The sequence below is a fragment of the Astyanax mexicanus genome, chromosome 4, assembly GCF_023375975.1.
Source record: "Astyanax mexicanus isolate ESR-SI-001 chromosome 4, AstMex3_surface, whole genome shotgun sequence".
Lineage (NCBI taxonomy): Eukaryota > Metazoa > Chordata > Actinopteri > Characiformes > Acestrorhamphidae > Astyanax > Astyanax mexicanus.
The window spans coordinates 927,924-940,999 of NC_064411.1; the positions used below are offsets into that span (position 1 = coordinate 927,924).

Here is a 13,076-nt window from a genome sequence, read left to right on the forward strand (position 1 = left end):
GGATTTTTAAACAATTAACAGAATAAATATAACGTAAATAAGAATACAACATAAATGATTCAAACATGATTAAAACAAAGAGAAGTAAAATTAAAAACATGTAAAAGAACAACAAAGAATTGGAAATAAAAATAAAATAAGAAAAAAGCATGAATAAAACATGATACAAAAGTGCCGTTACAGAATAAAAGTGTTCGGTTACTTCAAGTAAAGTGTAAATGATATATATGCTGAAATAAACAACAAAAAATTACAGTAGCCAACTGTTTTCAATCATTTTTGAAGACTATTTATTACTCTTAACCCATTTCTTCATTTTTAATTTTGGAGTTCTTCATTCTTTCTTTATTCTTCATTCTTTCTTTATTTCTTTGCATTATTTGAGGTCTGAAAGGTCTGCATCTTTTTTTTTCAGCCATTTCTCATTTTCTGCAAATAAATGTTTTAAATCAGTGCTCTCATTATTGTTAGTTTCACTTTTTAAACTGAATTTCTAAATTAAATAAACTTATTCGATGCTGGTTATCTAGTTATGATGGTTTAATGTAGGGCTTTTATTTTGTGTGTAAAGGGACTTTTATTGTGTAAATCTGCAGTTCGTCAGCGGGCGGCTTCACACTCGCAGTATCCGCTCTCAGCAGAGCCGCCGCTGGCCGAGTCCTGAGTCCCGCTGCCCGCTGTCTGCTGTCTGCTGTCTCTCTCCGGAGGATCAGGATGGTTGTGGGGGATCAGCGGGAGTTCCGGGTTCAGGGATCAGCGCGCTGTCAGGTGTAGGAGCCCGCGGTCTGCGCAGAGTGCCGGGTGAGCGCGGGGGAGTACCGGGAGTACCGGGGTACGGGGGTAGGTATTACCGTGGTACAGCGGGCGGGGCGGGTTTGTTGTGCTAGCGGGTTTAGCTCCTCCGCTCCGGTATCGGCAGAGCTAACCCACCGCTCTGCGTGTGTTCAGCCGGATTAACCGGGTTATAACCGTGTTCTGTGTGTGATTAAACTCCTGTAGAAACTGCAGGTTTATTAATTTAATCATTAATTTAATCATTAATTTATTAACAGACAAAAAACAAGCCGAGTGCGGCGGAGCGAGCAGGCTAAGCTAGCTGGCTAAATTAGGCTAAGCTAGCACCTCAGATGAGCTCAGCGGTCTGTTAATGTATTTAGCTAAATAAACTAATTTAGCTAGAGGTAGTTAGCTAAGGCTAATTCCTAAATTCCTAAAAACTCTCTAAATTAAGCGTTTTTTTTAGTTAAAACTAACAAAATAGCTGGTTTAACTAGTTACTCAGAGTTACTCAGCTGTTATCTGTGGTAAAATCACAACAGTGGAACCATTTTTGACTCCTTTTGATTTTTACCAGTTAAACTTTCTATATAAAACCGTTTCAGAAATCAGTTCTGAAATATTTACTAGTAATTCTTAAGGTTATAATAATTTATAAAAAGAAATATTGTAGTTAAGTTTTATTTCGTTTTCGTATTTTCACTTTTCTCCTCCAATTCAGTTAGTTTTTTATACATAGTGTTATTTGTGAGGTGCAAATATTCAGTTACTGTGAAACAACCAGCTGGCAGCCTTTCGTGCAAAATATTTGTAATATATAAATCCCTATTATAGTTATTTATAATTACTTCTTATATTAACTCTCAGTACATTTATCTATAATTACCTTATTACTTTTATAACTTCCCTTTACAAGTGTCTATAATTACTTCATTATTAGTAAAAAAAAAAAAAAAATGTTCTCTCTGTTTATTCTGTGAGGCAAAGTATTGGAACATGTGACTGTCAGGTGAGTGACAAACCTCACAAAGATAAGAAATAATCATAACCGTTACACAAATATTGGCCATAACCCGAACAATCATTTGGAAAGTCCTAAAGAAGAAAGTCATCACTGGTATACTAAGTAAAAGATAGACAGATAGACCAGGCAGCAGCAGCATTTGAGGACAGAAATATTGTGTTTTGTAGTCATTAGGGGTGGTTATCACAGGGCACCTCGAAATACATTAATCACAATAACGATGACATCACGATAGTGTGATTCTGTGATACAAATTGTCGCAAGACAATTTTCTATGATACTTCACGGCATCTGTGCAATTGAAGAGGATAAAACACTTCTAAATAAGTGAATACCAGCAATTATGGATTGATTGTTGTCATTACTATTTCTTTACCAAACAGACATTTTATTTGGAGCTCATATTGACCAATGAAAAACAAATATCTCCTTTTTTGTCGATTTATTTTATTATACTACATAATTTGAACACACTAACTGTCCCACACTGTGATGTAATCTGAAATAAACTCTTTTTACATTGACTTCCATTAAAAGTTTAGTAAAGCAGCTGTTTTGTAGCTGCATTATGTACCCGTATATATATATGTGTTACTCCGGATATGTTCTGGTTAATACAGTTATTGTGGGTTTTGTTGAAATTAAAGTCCGTTTTTTTTTTCTCTTAGTCTCTTCCAGCTTTTCTCCAGAGCAGCAGTAGAAGATGAACGGTCTGTCCGTCAGCGAGTTGTGCGGCCTGTTCTGCTGCCCCCCGTGTCCAAGCCGGATCGCGGCGAAGCTGGCCTTCCTGCCCCCGGAGCCCACCTACAGCCTCCTGCCGGACCTGGACTCCGCCCCCGCCGTCACCTCCAGCCTGGGAGCCCCGGGGCTGCGGTCCCGGCTGGGCGGAGGAGGGGGAGGAGCTTTCGGAGACAGGGGGGCAGAGGGCAGGTGGAAGCTTCTCCTGTCGGAGCGAGCGGAATTCCAGTATTCCCAGCGGGAGCTGGACGGAACCGAGGTCTTCCTCGCCCGCTCCAGTCGAGGGAACAAAGTGGGATGCATGTACATCCGCTGTGCTCCATCAGCCAGGTACTTACCGGCTTTCTGTTCCCTGAGTCCGAGACGCACATCTGCAGGATTATCAGGGGGATTTTGTAGTGATTTCCAGCAATCACAAAAACTCTCCCAATCTTAAGCAGTTTTATACCTTTGTATAGAAATTGTAAATTACAAAGACCCTAATTTTGTAGAATTAATTATAGTGTAACTAAATAAATAATGTAGCAAGAATTTAAATCGTGTCATCAAGTCATGTAAGAAAAAAAATCTACCATAAACTAAAGTTCAGTGCATTTACTGCAAACAAACTATGTTTTTGGGTCAAATGTTTGCGGATGTTGGCACCTTCTTTTCAGCCGTGGTTGCATCCGTATCCATAACTGGGCAGGAGTTTTTCAGGTTTACTTTAAAGCAGTTTAGGTTCTACAGGTGTGACACAGCTGGTACAACTAGCCTTCCACCTCTTTTTTTTTTTATTCTTCAATCAAATACTTGGAAAAAACGAAATGTGAAAAGTACAGCTTTGAAGAGTCTAATGAACTGAGGTCAGCTGTGAATTTATAAACCTCTCATATACAGGGGTTGGACAATGAAACGGAAACACCTGGTTTTAGACCAGCAATTTGGCCAGCTGTGGTTTTATGTTTTTTGGATACAATCCGGGTTAGCACCCCTTTGAGCATCCCTTTCAGACAGCTTCCTCTTACAGTGTCCACAGTTAATCCTGGTAAGTTAGCGAGGTTAGATAATTGCCTTTGTCTGCTGAATGGAAAACTCGCTTGTTAGCTAGTTTGCTAGCTAGTTAGTTACTAATATCTTGGTGACTGTAGAAAAATTCCCTGTAGTCCTCCTTGCAGGCTTCACTGAACTATTTGTCCAGGTAAATAATGTAGGCACAGTATCCTTCTTCAATTTTCACATTCCAACCAGTGTCTTTAAGAAACACTCTTTTATAAAGTGTTCTAAATTTACTTTTGTGGTCATGTTTATCTGTATTATCAAGAAAGGCATAAAATGTCAAATTAATTTACAGTTAATTATGTGTTTTTATGAAAAACGATTTTCTCTGAGTTTTAATTTCCACCACCGACGCTCCCCTGTGGGCTCCCGTACCACCGACCACCACACCACAGGGCGTCTGTGAGCTGATGTATAAGAACAGAGTCGCTGCGCTTTCCTCCGAGTGTTAGCTCTGTGATGCTGCTCGGTAATGCTGCATCAGCAGCAGCTTGAAAAGAAGTGGTGTCTGGCTTCACATGTATCAGAGGAAGCATGTGTTAGTCTTCACCCTCCTGGTGTGTTGGGGCATCACTAGTGATAGGGGGAATCCTAGGTAATTGGCTGTGTAAATTGGGGACTAAATGAAAAGATTAGAAATAAAATTATAAAAAAAAAGAAATTGAAAAAATCATGAAGAAATCATGGAAATGTGTTGATTAAAAAGTGTATGAACCCTGTTATAACTACAGTCTGAGTGAGAAGTAAATAAATCTGTAGAATAATGATGATTAAGTACGTGCGCTGTGTTGAGTTGTCTGACTGTGTATGTGATGATGTGTTCCTGCAGGTTCACTGTGCTGTTCTCTCACGGTAACGCTGTAGATCTGGGTCAGATGAGCAGCTTCTACATCGGGTTGGGGACGCGCATCAACTGCAACATCTTCTCCTACGATTACTCTGGGTACGGAGCCAGCACAGGAAAACCCTCAGAGAAGAACCTGTACGCAGATATAGACGCAGCCTGGCACGCTCTGCGCACGAGGTACATCCATACAGCACAGCTCACCTTCACCTGTTTATTATACCTGCAGATCATAAAACTTTATTTCACTTATCTTAATAAAAATACATGCATACAGAAATAAATGTATAGATAAATCAGTAAGTTAATAAATAACTTTATTAACTTTAGAGCAGTTAGAAAACGGCTGCTTCTGTTTGATTCACTGGTTGACAAATCCTTCCTTAGAGCGAGAATAGGACCGCCTACCTAATTAACATACAAGTGCAGTAAACAAAAATAAATAAATAAATAAATAAAAAAAAACATGTGGAAATAAATGTAGAAATGTTGTAATAAATAAATGAAAAAAAAGAGTGCAGAAATATATAAATAAATATATGTAGAAATACGACATTCAATAAATATATTAATAAATAAATAAATGTGGAAAAATATAAAGAAATAAATAAATGCAGAAAAATGGCGTTCAATATATGTATTAATAAATAAATAAATGCAGAAATATATAAATAAATACATGTAGAAATACGGCATTCAGTAAATAAATAAATAAATAAATACATGTGGAAATAAATGTAGAAATGTTGAAAGAAACAAATGATTAAAAAAACAAATAAGTGCAGAGAGATATAAATAAATACATGTAAAAATACGACATTCAACAAATATATAAATAAATATATGCAGAAATACGGCATTCAATAAATGTAGTAATAAATAAATAAATGCAGAAAAATATAAATAAAAATGTAGAAATACGGCATTCAATAAATATATATATAGATAAATAAATGTGGAAAAAAATAAATAAATAAATGCAGAAAAATGGCGTTCAATATATGTATTAATAAATAAATAAATGCAGAAATATATAAATAAATACATGTAGAAATACGACATTCAATAAATATATTAATAAATAAATAAATGTGGGAATATATAAATAAATAAATGTAGAAATACGCCATTCAGTAAATAAATAAATAAATAAATAAATACATGTAGAAATACGGCATTCAATAAATATATATATATAAATAAATAAATGTAGAAATATATAAATAAATACATGTAGAAATACAACATTCAATAAATATATTAATAAATAAATACATGTGGAAATATATAAATAAATAAATGTAGAAATGCGGCATTCAATAAGTAAATAAATACATGTGGAAATACGGCATTCAATAAATATATATATATAAATAAATAAATGTAGAAATACGGCATTCAATAAATAAATAAATCAATGTAGAAATGTTGTAATAAACAAATGGATAAAAAAACAAATAAGTGCAGAAATATGTAAATAAATATATGTAGAAATTCGTTATTCAATAAATATATTAATAAATAAATACATGCGGAAATGCCGATACAGGAAATGCAGGAAATATGAATATGGATTCCTGATATGCTGGTGTACTTTTTCATAACAAAATGTATGACTGAATTGATTTATTTATCTACATAATTATACACACGTGATTTGTCGTCCTCCATATAAAAATGCCACAGACAATAAACACAATTTAGTTTTTTATTTTCAGTCATTTGCATTTTACAGATTTCAGTTTTGATATGAAAGTTAGTTTGCTGATTTATCCACAGACTGAACTAATCAGGATCAACAGCATTATTGATTATTGACTCTAGGAGGCGCTCTTTTCACCTATGTTTATTACTTTTCTTTTAGATAGTGGAGATGCTATTGTATGCATGGGAAAACTGTAGGTATGACCCTTATATAACCCCAGTTTTATGCTGCTGTAGACTACTGTAGAGTTTTTTGCTATATTATTATTTTGAAAATGGTCTTAATTTAGTCTGTAAGTGGTAATTTAATTTCATATAGTCTTGAATATAGTTTTCTCATACCTGCAGATACCCTGTTTATAATAATAAATAATCCTGCTTTCATTGGTAGTTAAAGGCTTGAGATGAACTGTACTGTGAGTGTAGAGATCAGATAACTGCAGCAGATCCTGAGTGATCTGGGTTCTGTGTGTTTTAATATATTAATGCTCTTGAATCTTTTCCTGTAATTAATCCTCAGATACGGCATCAGCCCCGAAAACATAATCCTGTACGGGCAGAGCATTGGCACGGTGCCCACGGTGGACCTGGCGTCGCGGTACGAGTGCGCTGCTGTGGTCCTGCACTCCCCGCTCACCTCGGGCATGAGGGTGGCCTTCCCCGATACCAAGAAGACCTACTTCTTCGACGCCTTTCCCAAGTTAGTGTCCTGATTAATCATCTTTTCTTCTGTCTGTGTAATCCGTGTGCTTTTCTCTGGCTAAATATTTTACAAAGCTTGCGTTCAGTCTCGCGTTCAGGCTCGTGTTCAGTCTCAGGTTTCAGGCTCTGGTTCGGGTTCAGTCTCGCGTTCAGGCTTGGGTTCAGTCTCGGGGTTCAGTCTCGCGTATAATCTCGGGCTCAGTCTCAGGTTTCAGGCTCGCGTTCGGGTTCAGTCTCGGGCTCGGTCTCGCGTACAGTCTCGGGCTCGCTTTCGCGTACAGCCTCGGTCTCGCGTACAGTCTCGATCTCGCGTACGGGCTCGGTCTCGCGTACAGTCTCGGGCTCTGTCTCGCGTACAGTCTCGATCTCGCGTACGGGCTCGGTCTCGCGTACAGTCTCGGGCTCGGTCTCGCGTACAGTCTCGATCTCGCGTACGGGCTCGGTCTCGCGTACAGTCTCGGGCTCGGTCTCGCGTACAGTCTCGGGCTCTGTCTCGCGTACGGTCTCGGGCTCTGTCTCGCGTACAGTCTCGATCTCGCGTACGGGCTCGGTCTCGCGTACGGTCTCGGGCTCGGTCTCGGGTTCGGGCTGGCGTTCAGTCTCGGGCTTGGTCTCGCGTTCAGTCTCTCGTTCAGTCTCTCGTTCAGTCTCAGGTTTCAGTCTCGGGTTCAGGCTCGCGCTCGGTTCGGGCTTTTACTGCTCAGAAGCTGCACCCGCAAAAAGAAAAAAATTTTTGAAAATGAGAATCCATTCTGAATCGCTCAATGTTACAACGCGATTCGTACCCCTAATATTAATGCCAACGAAACAGTGTTAGAAACACTCAGATTTAGTATTTGTGCCAATCACTTAAAATAATTGTAAATCAGATGAACTGGGATTGAACTAAGATTTTTAGCTCCATATTCCACACTCAACAGCTTGAAAAGAGGAAATGTGCCCCAAATTATGATTAAAAATAAAATGAATGCGCGCAGGTAATATGGAGACTTTAACAGGTTGTTATCAGCCCTGTTTAAAATACACTGTGTGTTTGTTTTTTTATTTTCTCTCTCTCTCTCTCTCTCTCAGCATTGAGAAAGTCTCGAAGATCACGTCTCCGGTGCTGATCATCCACGGCACGGAGGACGAGGTGATCGATTTCTCTCACGGCCTGGCTCTGTTCGAGCGCTGCCCCAAAGCCGTGGAGCCGCTGTGGGTGGAGGGAGCCGGCCACAACGACATCGAGCTCTACAGCCAGTACCTGGAGCGCCTGCGCCGCTTCATCAGCCAGGAGGTGGCGGCCCAGTACACCTGAGCGCCCGAGACCCCCCGCGGGACCCAGGACACTTCTTCTGTGATCCACGAGGTCAGAGCGAAATTACGACCCTCAGTCCGTGATAATCAGAGGACTGCCTTTAATTACATTCACCCCGCGGAGAGAGACGAGCGAGGACGGAGAGACGGGGATCAACAGTTTAACACTTAATCTCAGAACCCAAACCACAGAACCTGGAGACGGACAGAACCTTTAGAGACCTCCACGGTTCTGATTGAGGCTCTTGTTGCCAGAAGACTGCATTTATAGGTTCTTCATGGGTTCTTCAAAGGTTCTAATGATAATTGTTGATTTGTTCTTGGGTCAGTAAAGAAATTGATTGACCCTCAGGACTAGTATGACCTTTATGACCTTTATCACCTTTCTCCTCCCTGCTTCCTCCTTCCTCTCCTCTCTTCCCTTTCCTTCCCTTTTCTTCCTGCGTCTAAACTAACTCTCTCTGCTGGACAGATTGGGTCTGGTTGTGTTGTTTTATTTAATTTTTTTTTTTTTGCGTTGGGTGTACCTGTACCTGTACCTTTTCGCTTGTTTCTTGTCCATTTCCATCATTTATATTGTGCCCACATGAACAGCACTCAGCAGAGCGTAAAAGCCAATTTATGCTTATGTGTTAAATCTACACACCATAGGTGACGTGCTCTTTACGATTAGCTTATGTAGCCTCTATACCACCTGACACACACACCTCCCCAGAAATGTAACTGCACATCACAGCAACTGTGATTGATTGATTGATTGATTGATTGGTCCGCCTTTAATTGCAAAGTGATCCAGAAACACCAAGTATAAATGCTCACAACAGCGAATGGCGTTTACACAGGATGAAGTATAAACTTGCCTTTTAGTGCTCTCAAATAAAAAAATCTGACCCAATTTCTTTAGATTTTAAGAGATTGAGAAAGATATATTTTCTCTCCTGAAAAATGGTAAAACTAAAGCCTTTGATTGCTGTAAAAATTACAGTGCAACTTGCTCAACGTCCTTATAGGCAGGTCTGTTGATTCGGCGCCTGTCTTTCCAATGCAGCTGAGCAGTTATCTCAAAATACTTAAAATACTACTAATAAAAATAAGGGTCGAATTACCATTTCAAATATATATTGATTAAATCACAGATAAAATCTGATTTGTAGAGTTTAAATCAATTTATTATTATTGTTTTATATTTCTATTTTCCATTAATCCCTCTCTTTTGAGTTATTATTTCAGTGTTTTGTCTGTGTGAAGACTTTTTGTGTTTTTTTTCCTCCTCAACTTCAGTGTTTTCAGAAGACTGTAGGCCATCCACAGGGGTTGGACAATGAAACTGAAACACCTGTTGTCATTTTAGTGTCGGATTTTAGGCTTTATGGCTAAATTGGAGCAGCCTGGTGGCCAATCTTTATCATTAATTGCACATTGTACTAGTACAAGCGAGAAGTGTGAAGGTTCAATTAGCAGGGTAAGAGCACAGTTCTGCTCCAAATATTACAATGCACACAACATTATGGGGGACATACCAGAGTTCAAAAGAGGACAAATTGTTGTTGCACGTCTTGCTGGAGCATCTGTGACCAAGACAGCAAGTCTTTGTGATGCATCAAGAGCCACGGTATCCAGGGTAATGTCAGCTCAGCATACTACCAAGAAGAACCAACCACATCCAACAGGATTAACTGTGGACGCTGTAAGAGGAAGCTGTCTGAAAGGGATGTTCGGGTGCTAACCCGGATTGTATCCAAAAAACATAAAACCACGGCTGATCAAATCACGCAGAATTCAATGTGCACCTCAACTCTCCTGTTTCCACCAGAACTGTCCGTCACCACAATCAATTACTGTGCTCTAAAACCAGGTGCTTCAGTTTCATTGTCCAACCCCTGTAGATAGACATGCATCCTATTGATGCTAAAGAACGCTGCACTGGCTTGTGGGACATGTGGGCGGGTTCTCCTGCAGTGAATGTGGATGTGGTTTCTTTGAGTGCATGTACGGACAGTTCTGGCCAGACGCCGCAGGTCACCATCATCACCCCCCACTGCACTGTCCACTGTGGGGGGTAATGCTGATACACACGTCACACTGTGGATGGATATGATGGAATCATAAATACCTGAAACACAACTTCAGAAATGGATCATCTCCTCTACACATCAAGATCTATTGACATACTGCTGTCCCGTGACTTTTGGCATGTCAGTGTATCTTCCTCTACACACTCGTTTTTATCTCTGACTGTGTCTCACTGTGACCTCCTGATAAATTCCTCTAAGAAGAAGCCGGGAACAATATACAGTATGTTTCACAATAATACACACACTACATGCTGAATGCACCACCTTTTAATCTCACACAACTTCTCTCTCTCTCCTTTTCTCTCTCTCTCTCCTTTTTTCTCTCTCTCTCTCTTTTGTAACTTTTATTATGTTTAAAATTTATTTCTAATTACCCAACAGGACAAATGCATCTCTTTTTTTATTTTATCTTCGACCAATCGATTCATCAACACAGAGCGCTCAGAGGAAAGCACTGTATCCCCAGCTCTTATACATCAGCTAACAGATGCCTGTGCTGACCAGCATCACACTGAGAGTGATGAGAGCAGGTGACCTGTGGTACTCTCTCTCTCTCTCTCGGACTCTGGCTGCTGATGGAGATCCAGGATTTAAACAAATGAACTTCCACCCAAAATGACAGCACCCTAGTTTTTTTTTTCCTCTGTCCCATAGTTTTTTTTTTAAATTTGTATTTGTTTTGTATGCGCTTTAATATTGTTGGTATTCGGGCTGTGCATCTTTGGGAATCCCACAATTGGATTCAGAATCGATTCTTTGGGTCACGATTATGTTTTTTTCAGATTCTTTTAAATCGGTTGGATTTTTTTTTCTTCATCCTGCCTACTTTAGCGGCACAACAACAAATACTGTAACACGACACCACACGCCTCTCTGTAGCCTATCAGGGAGAGGCAGTAAGAGCAGAAACTTTCCCTGTCCTGTTGCTCCTGTCTCGCGACACTTAGCTACTGTCCTGCCGAGCTCACCTGTCTTTTAGGTGTATTTTAACTGTCTCGCGGAGCTTTTTAACTGTACTGCGGAGCTTAGCAACTGTCTCGCGGAGCTTTTTAACTCTCTCGCAGAGTTCATCTACTGTCCTGTGGAGTCCTTTAAAAGTTAAAGAGTTCCGCAGGACAGTAGATGAGCGCAGCGAGACAGTTAAAATGCTCTGCGAGACAGTAGCTGAGATCCGCGGTACAGTTAAAAAGCTCCGTGGTACGGTTAAAAAGCAACACGGTACAGTTAAAAACCTCTGCGCGACAGTAGCTGAGCTGCGCAGTACAGTTAAAAACCTCTGCGCGACAGTAGATGAGCTCCGCGGTACAGTTTAAAAGCTTCGCGCGACAGTAACTGCACCCGCAAAAAAAAAAAAAAAAAAAAAAAATTTTAATGAGAATCAATTCTGAATTGTTCAATGTTAGAAACGTGGTTCGAGCTCAAATCGATTTTTTCCTGCACTCCTAGTTGGTAAAAGTAACCAAGACCAAGACAAACTTTCACTGCCCACATACTTCTATGTGTCCTTTATATTGGCAGGGATGTTGAGCAATACATCCACTTAAGAGGGCGGTTCAGAGTCCATTGTTTCTGACAGCAACAAATATGGCGTCTCTCTCTCTCTCTCTCTCTCTCTCTCTCTCTTTTTTTGAGCCGTTTTTTCCCCTGGGCTCCTCCTGACCCCTGCTTTTGTTCTGTCCGTGGGTTTTTGGAGAGATCTCTGCGGATGTTTTGTGAATATGAACGCATGCCAAATCACACCACGCGACCCTGCATCGCCAGTTTGTAAAATATCACGGTTCCTCCTTTTGGTATTTCTTACTGCAGAAGGTTTGTATATTACGCTATTTATAATATGAACACCTCTCGCCAAACTCTCTGGATGTTCGATATGCTTTACCGTGTTCTACGAATATTCCAACGATCTATTTTTCTAAGAGGTTCAGTAATATTTGCTATAGTTGTAAGAGCTTTTGTCTAAATCAGAGCCATTCTTAAAGAGGCGGCAGGACGATGAAATGAAGTAAAACCAGCTCGTTTAGCGGGAGGAGAAAGGTGAAGGTGTGGAGCGAGAGGTCAGAATAAAGAACAGCCTTTTTCAGATCGGTCGACGATTGACGACGCCATCGCGATCCTCATTAAAACGTACTGATCTGTAGCGATAACTGGATTTGCCTTCGCCACGAGTTTCTACCAGGTTTTGAGCAGAATAGCAAGTTACGAAACCCCAGAGAAAACAGGTTCTTTGGTGCGAGACGTTCCTGAATGACCTTTGATTTGTTTTGCAGCTCAGAAGCAATAATGTGAGAACTGATCTAATTTTAAAAAAAGAACACAGAGCATAAAGAAGAGTGATTTAAAGTATGATAGACGTATTGTTCTCTTTTCTATTTGCAGATGTGTCTCCCCGTATGATGTAAGAAGCTTATTGGACGTTTGTTTTTTAATCTTCACTTTTCCTTTTCTTAGCTGAAGGATGTATGTGCTGTAATGTAACTGATAAATAAAGGAATGATTATATGGAACACGGCGCTCATTCGTTTTCATTGTTTGGTTTAACGTATTAAAATTAGTGTTTAAAGGGTTCAGGAGGGTTCAGCAGGTTTGCACTTCTTATTATTCCACCTGTTGTTTGGTTAACTCGCGTCACAACTTCTTGGATAGCGACTATAATCCAAGTTTCTGCTCAGGGGCTGTTTGCCCGGCGTCGGCACTGTGGAACGAGCGAATATTTTAGTTTTTAGTGATAATCCTCACCGTTTGGCCACAGGCTGAGCTGCAGTTCTCTCTGTTACCACTAGATGGAGCTCACGCATTTTAAATCCTCCAATCAGAACTGAGGGAAACATCAGGAGCACAAGGGTCGAGTTTAAACAACTTTATATATGTTTTAAACAGT

At 39.8% G+C, this 13,076-nt stretch overlaps 1 protein-coding gene across 3 annotated transcripts; it reads left to right on the forward strand.

Moving 5' to 3' along the window:
* Positions 1–613: 613 nt before the first annotated feature.
* Positions 614–12,702, forward strand: LOC103045831 (alpha/beta hydrolase domain-containing protein 17A). Of its 3 annotated transcripts, none has more exons than XM_022665538.2 (5): positions 614–840; positions 2,470–2,869; positions 4,407–4,601; positions 6,646–6,825; positions 7,899–12,702. In XM_022665538.2, exons 2-5 carry the CDS (start codon positions 2,505–2,507, stop codon positions 8,122–8,124), a joined length of 966 nt encoding a protein of 321 aa, XP_022521259.2. In that variant the 5' UTR covers positions 614–840; positions 2,470–2,504; the 3' UTR covers positions 8,125–12,702. The 3 variants fall into 3 exon arrangements, with proteins under 3 accessions (XP_022521259.2, XP_022521261.2, XP_022521260.2); XM_022665540.2 differs by having other exon boundaries at positions 614–832; XM_022665539.2 differs by having other exon boundaries at positions 614–801.
* Positions 12,703–13,076: the final 374 nt, after the last annotated feature.

Coding starts and splice junctions, on each gene's coding strand:
- LOC103045831 (XM_022665538.2), top strand. CDS start 2,505: ATGAACGGTCTGTCCGTCAGCGAGTTGTGCGGCCTGTTCTGCTGCCCC. Junction 4,602..6,645: donor TGGCACGCTCTGCGCACGAG/GTACATCCATAC, acceptor ATTAATCCTCAG/ATACGGCATCAGCCCCGAAA. Junction 6,826..7,898: donor TTCTTCGACGCCTTTCCCAA/GTTAGTGTCCTG, acceptor TCTCTCTCTCAG/CATTGAGAAAGTCTCGAAGA.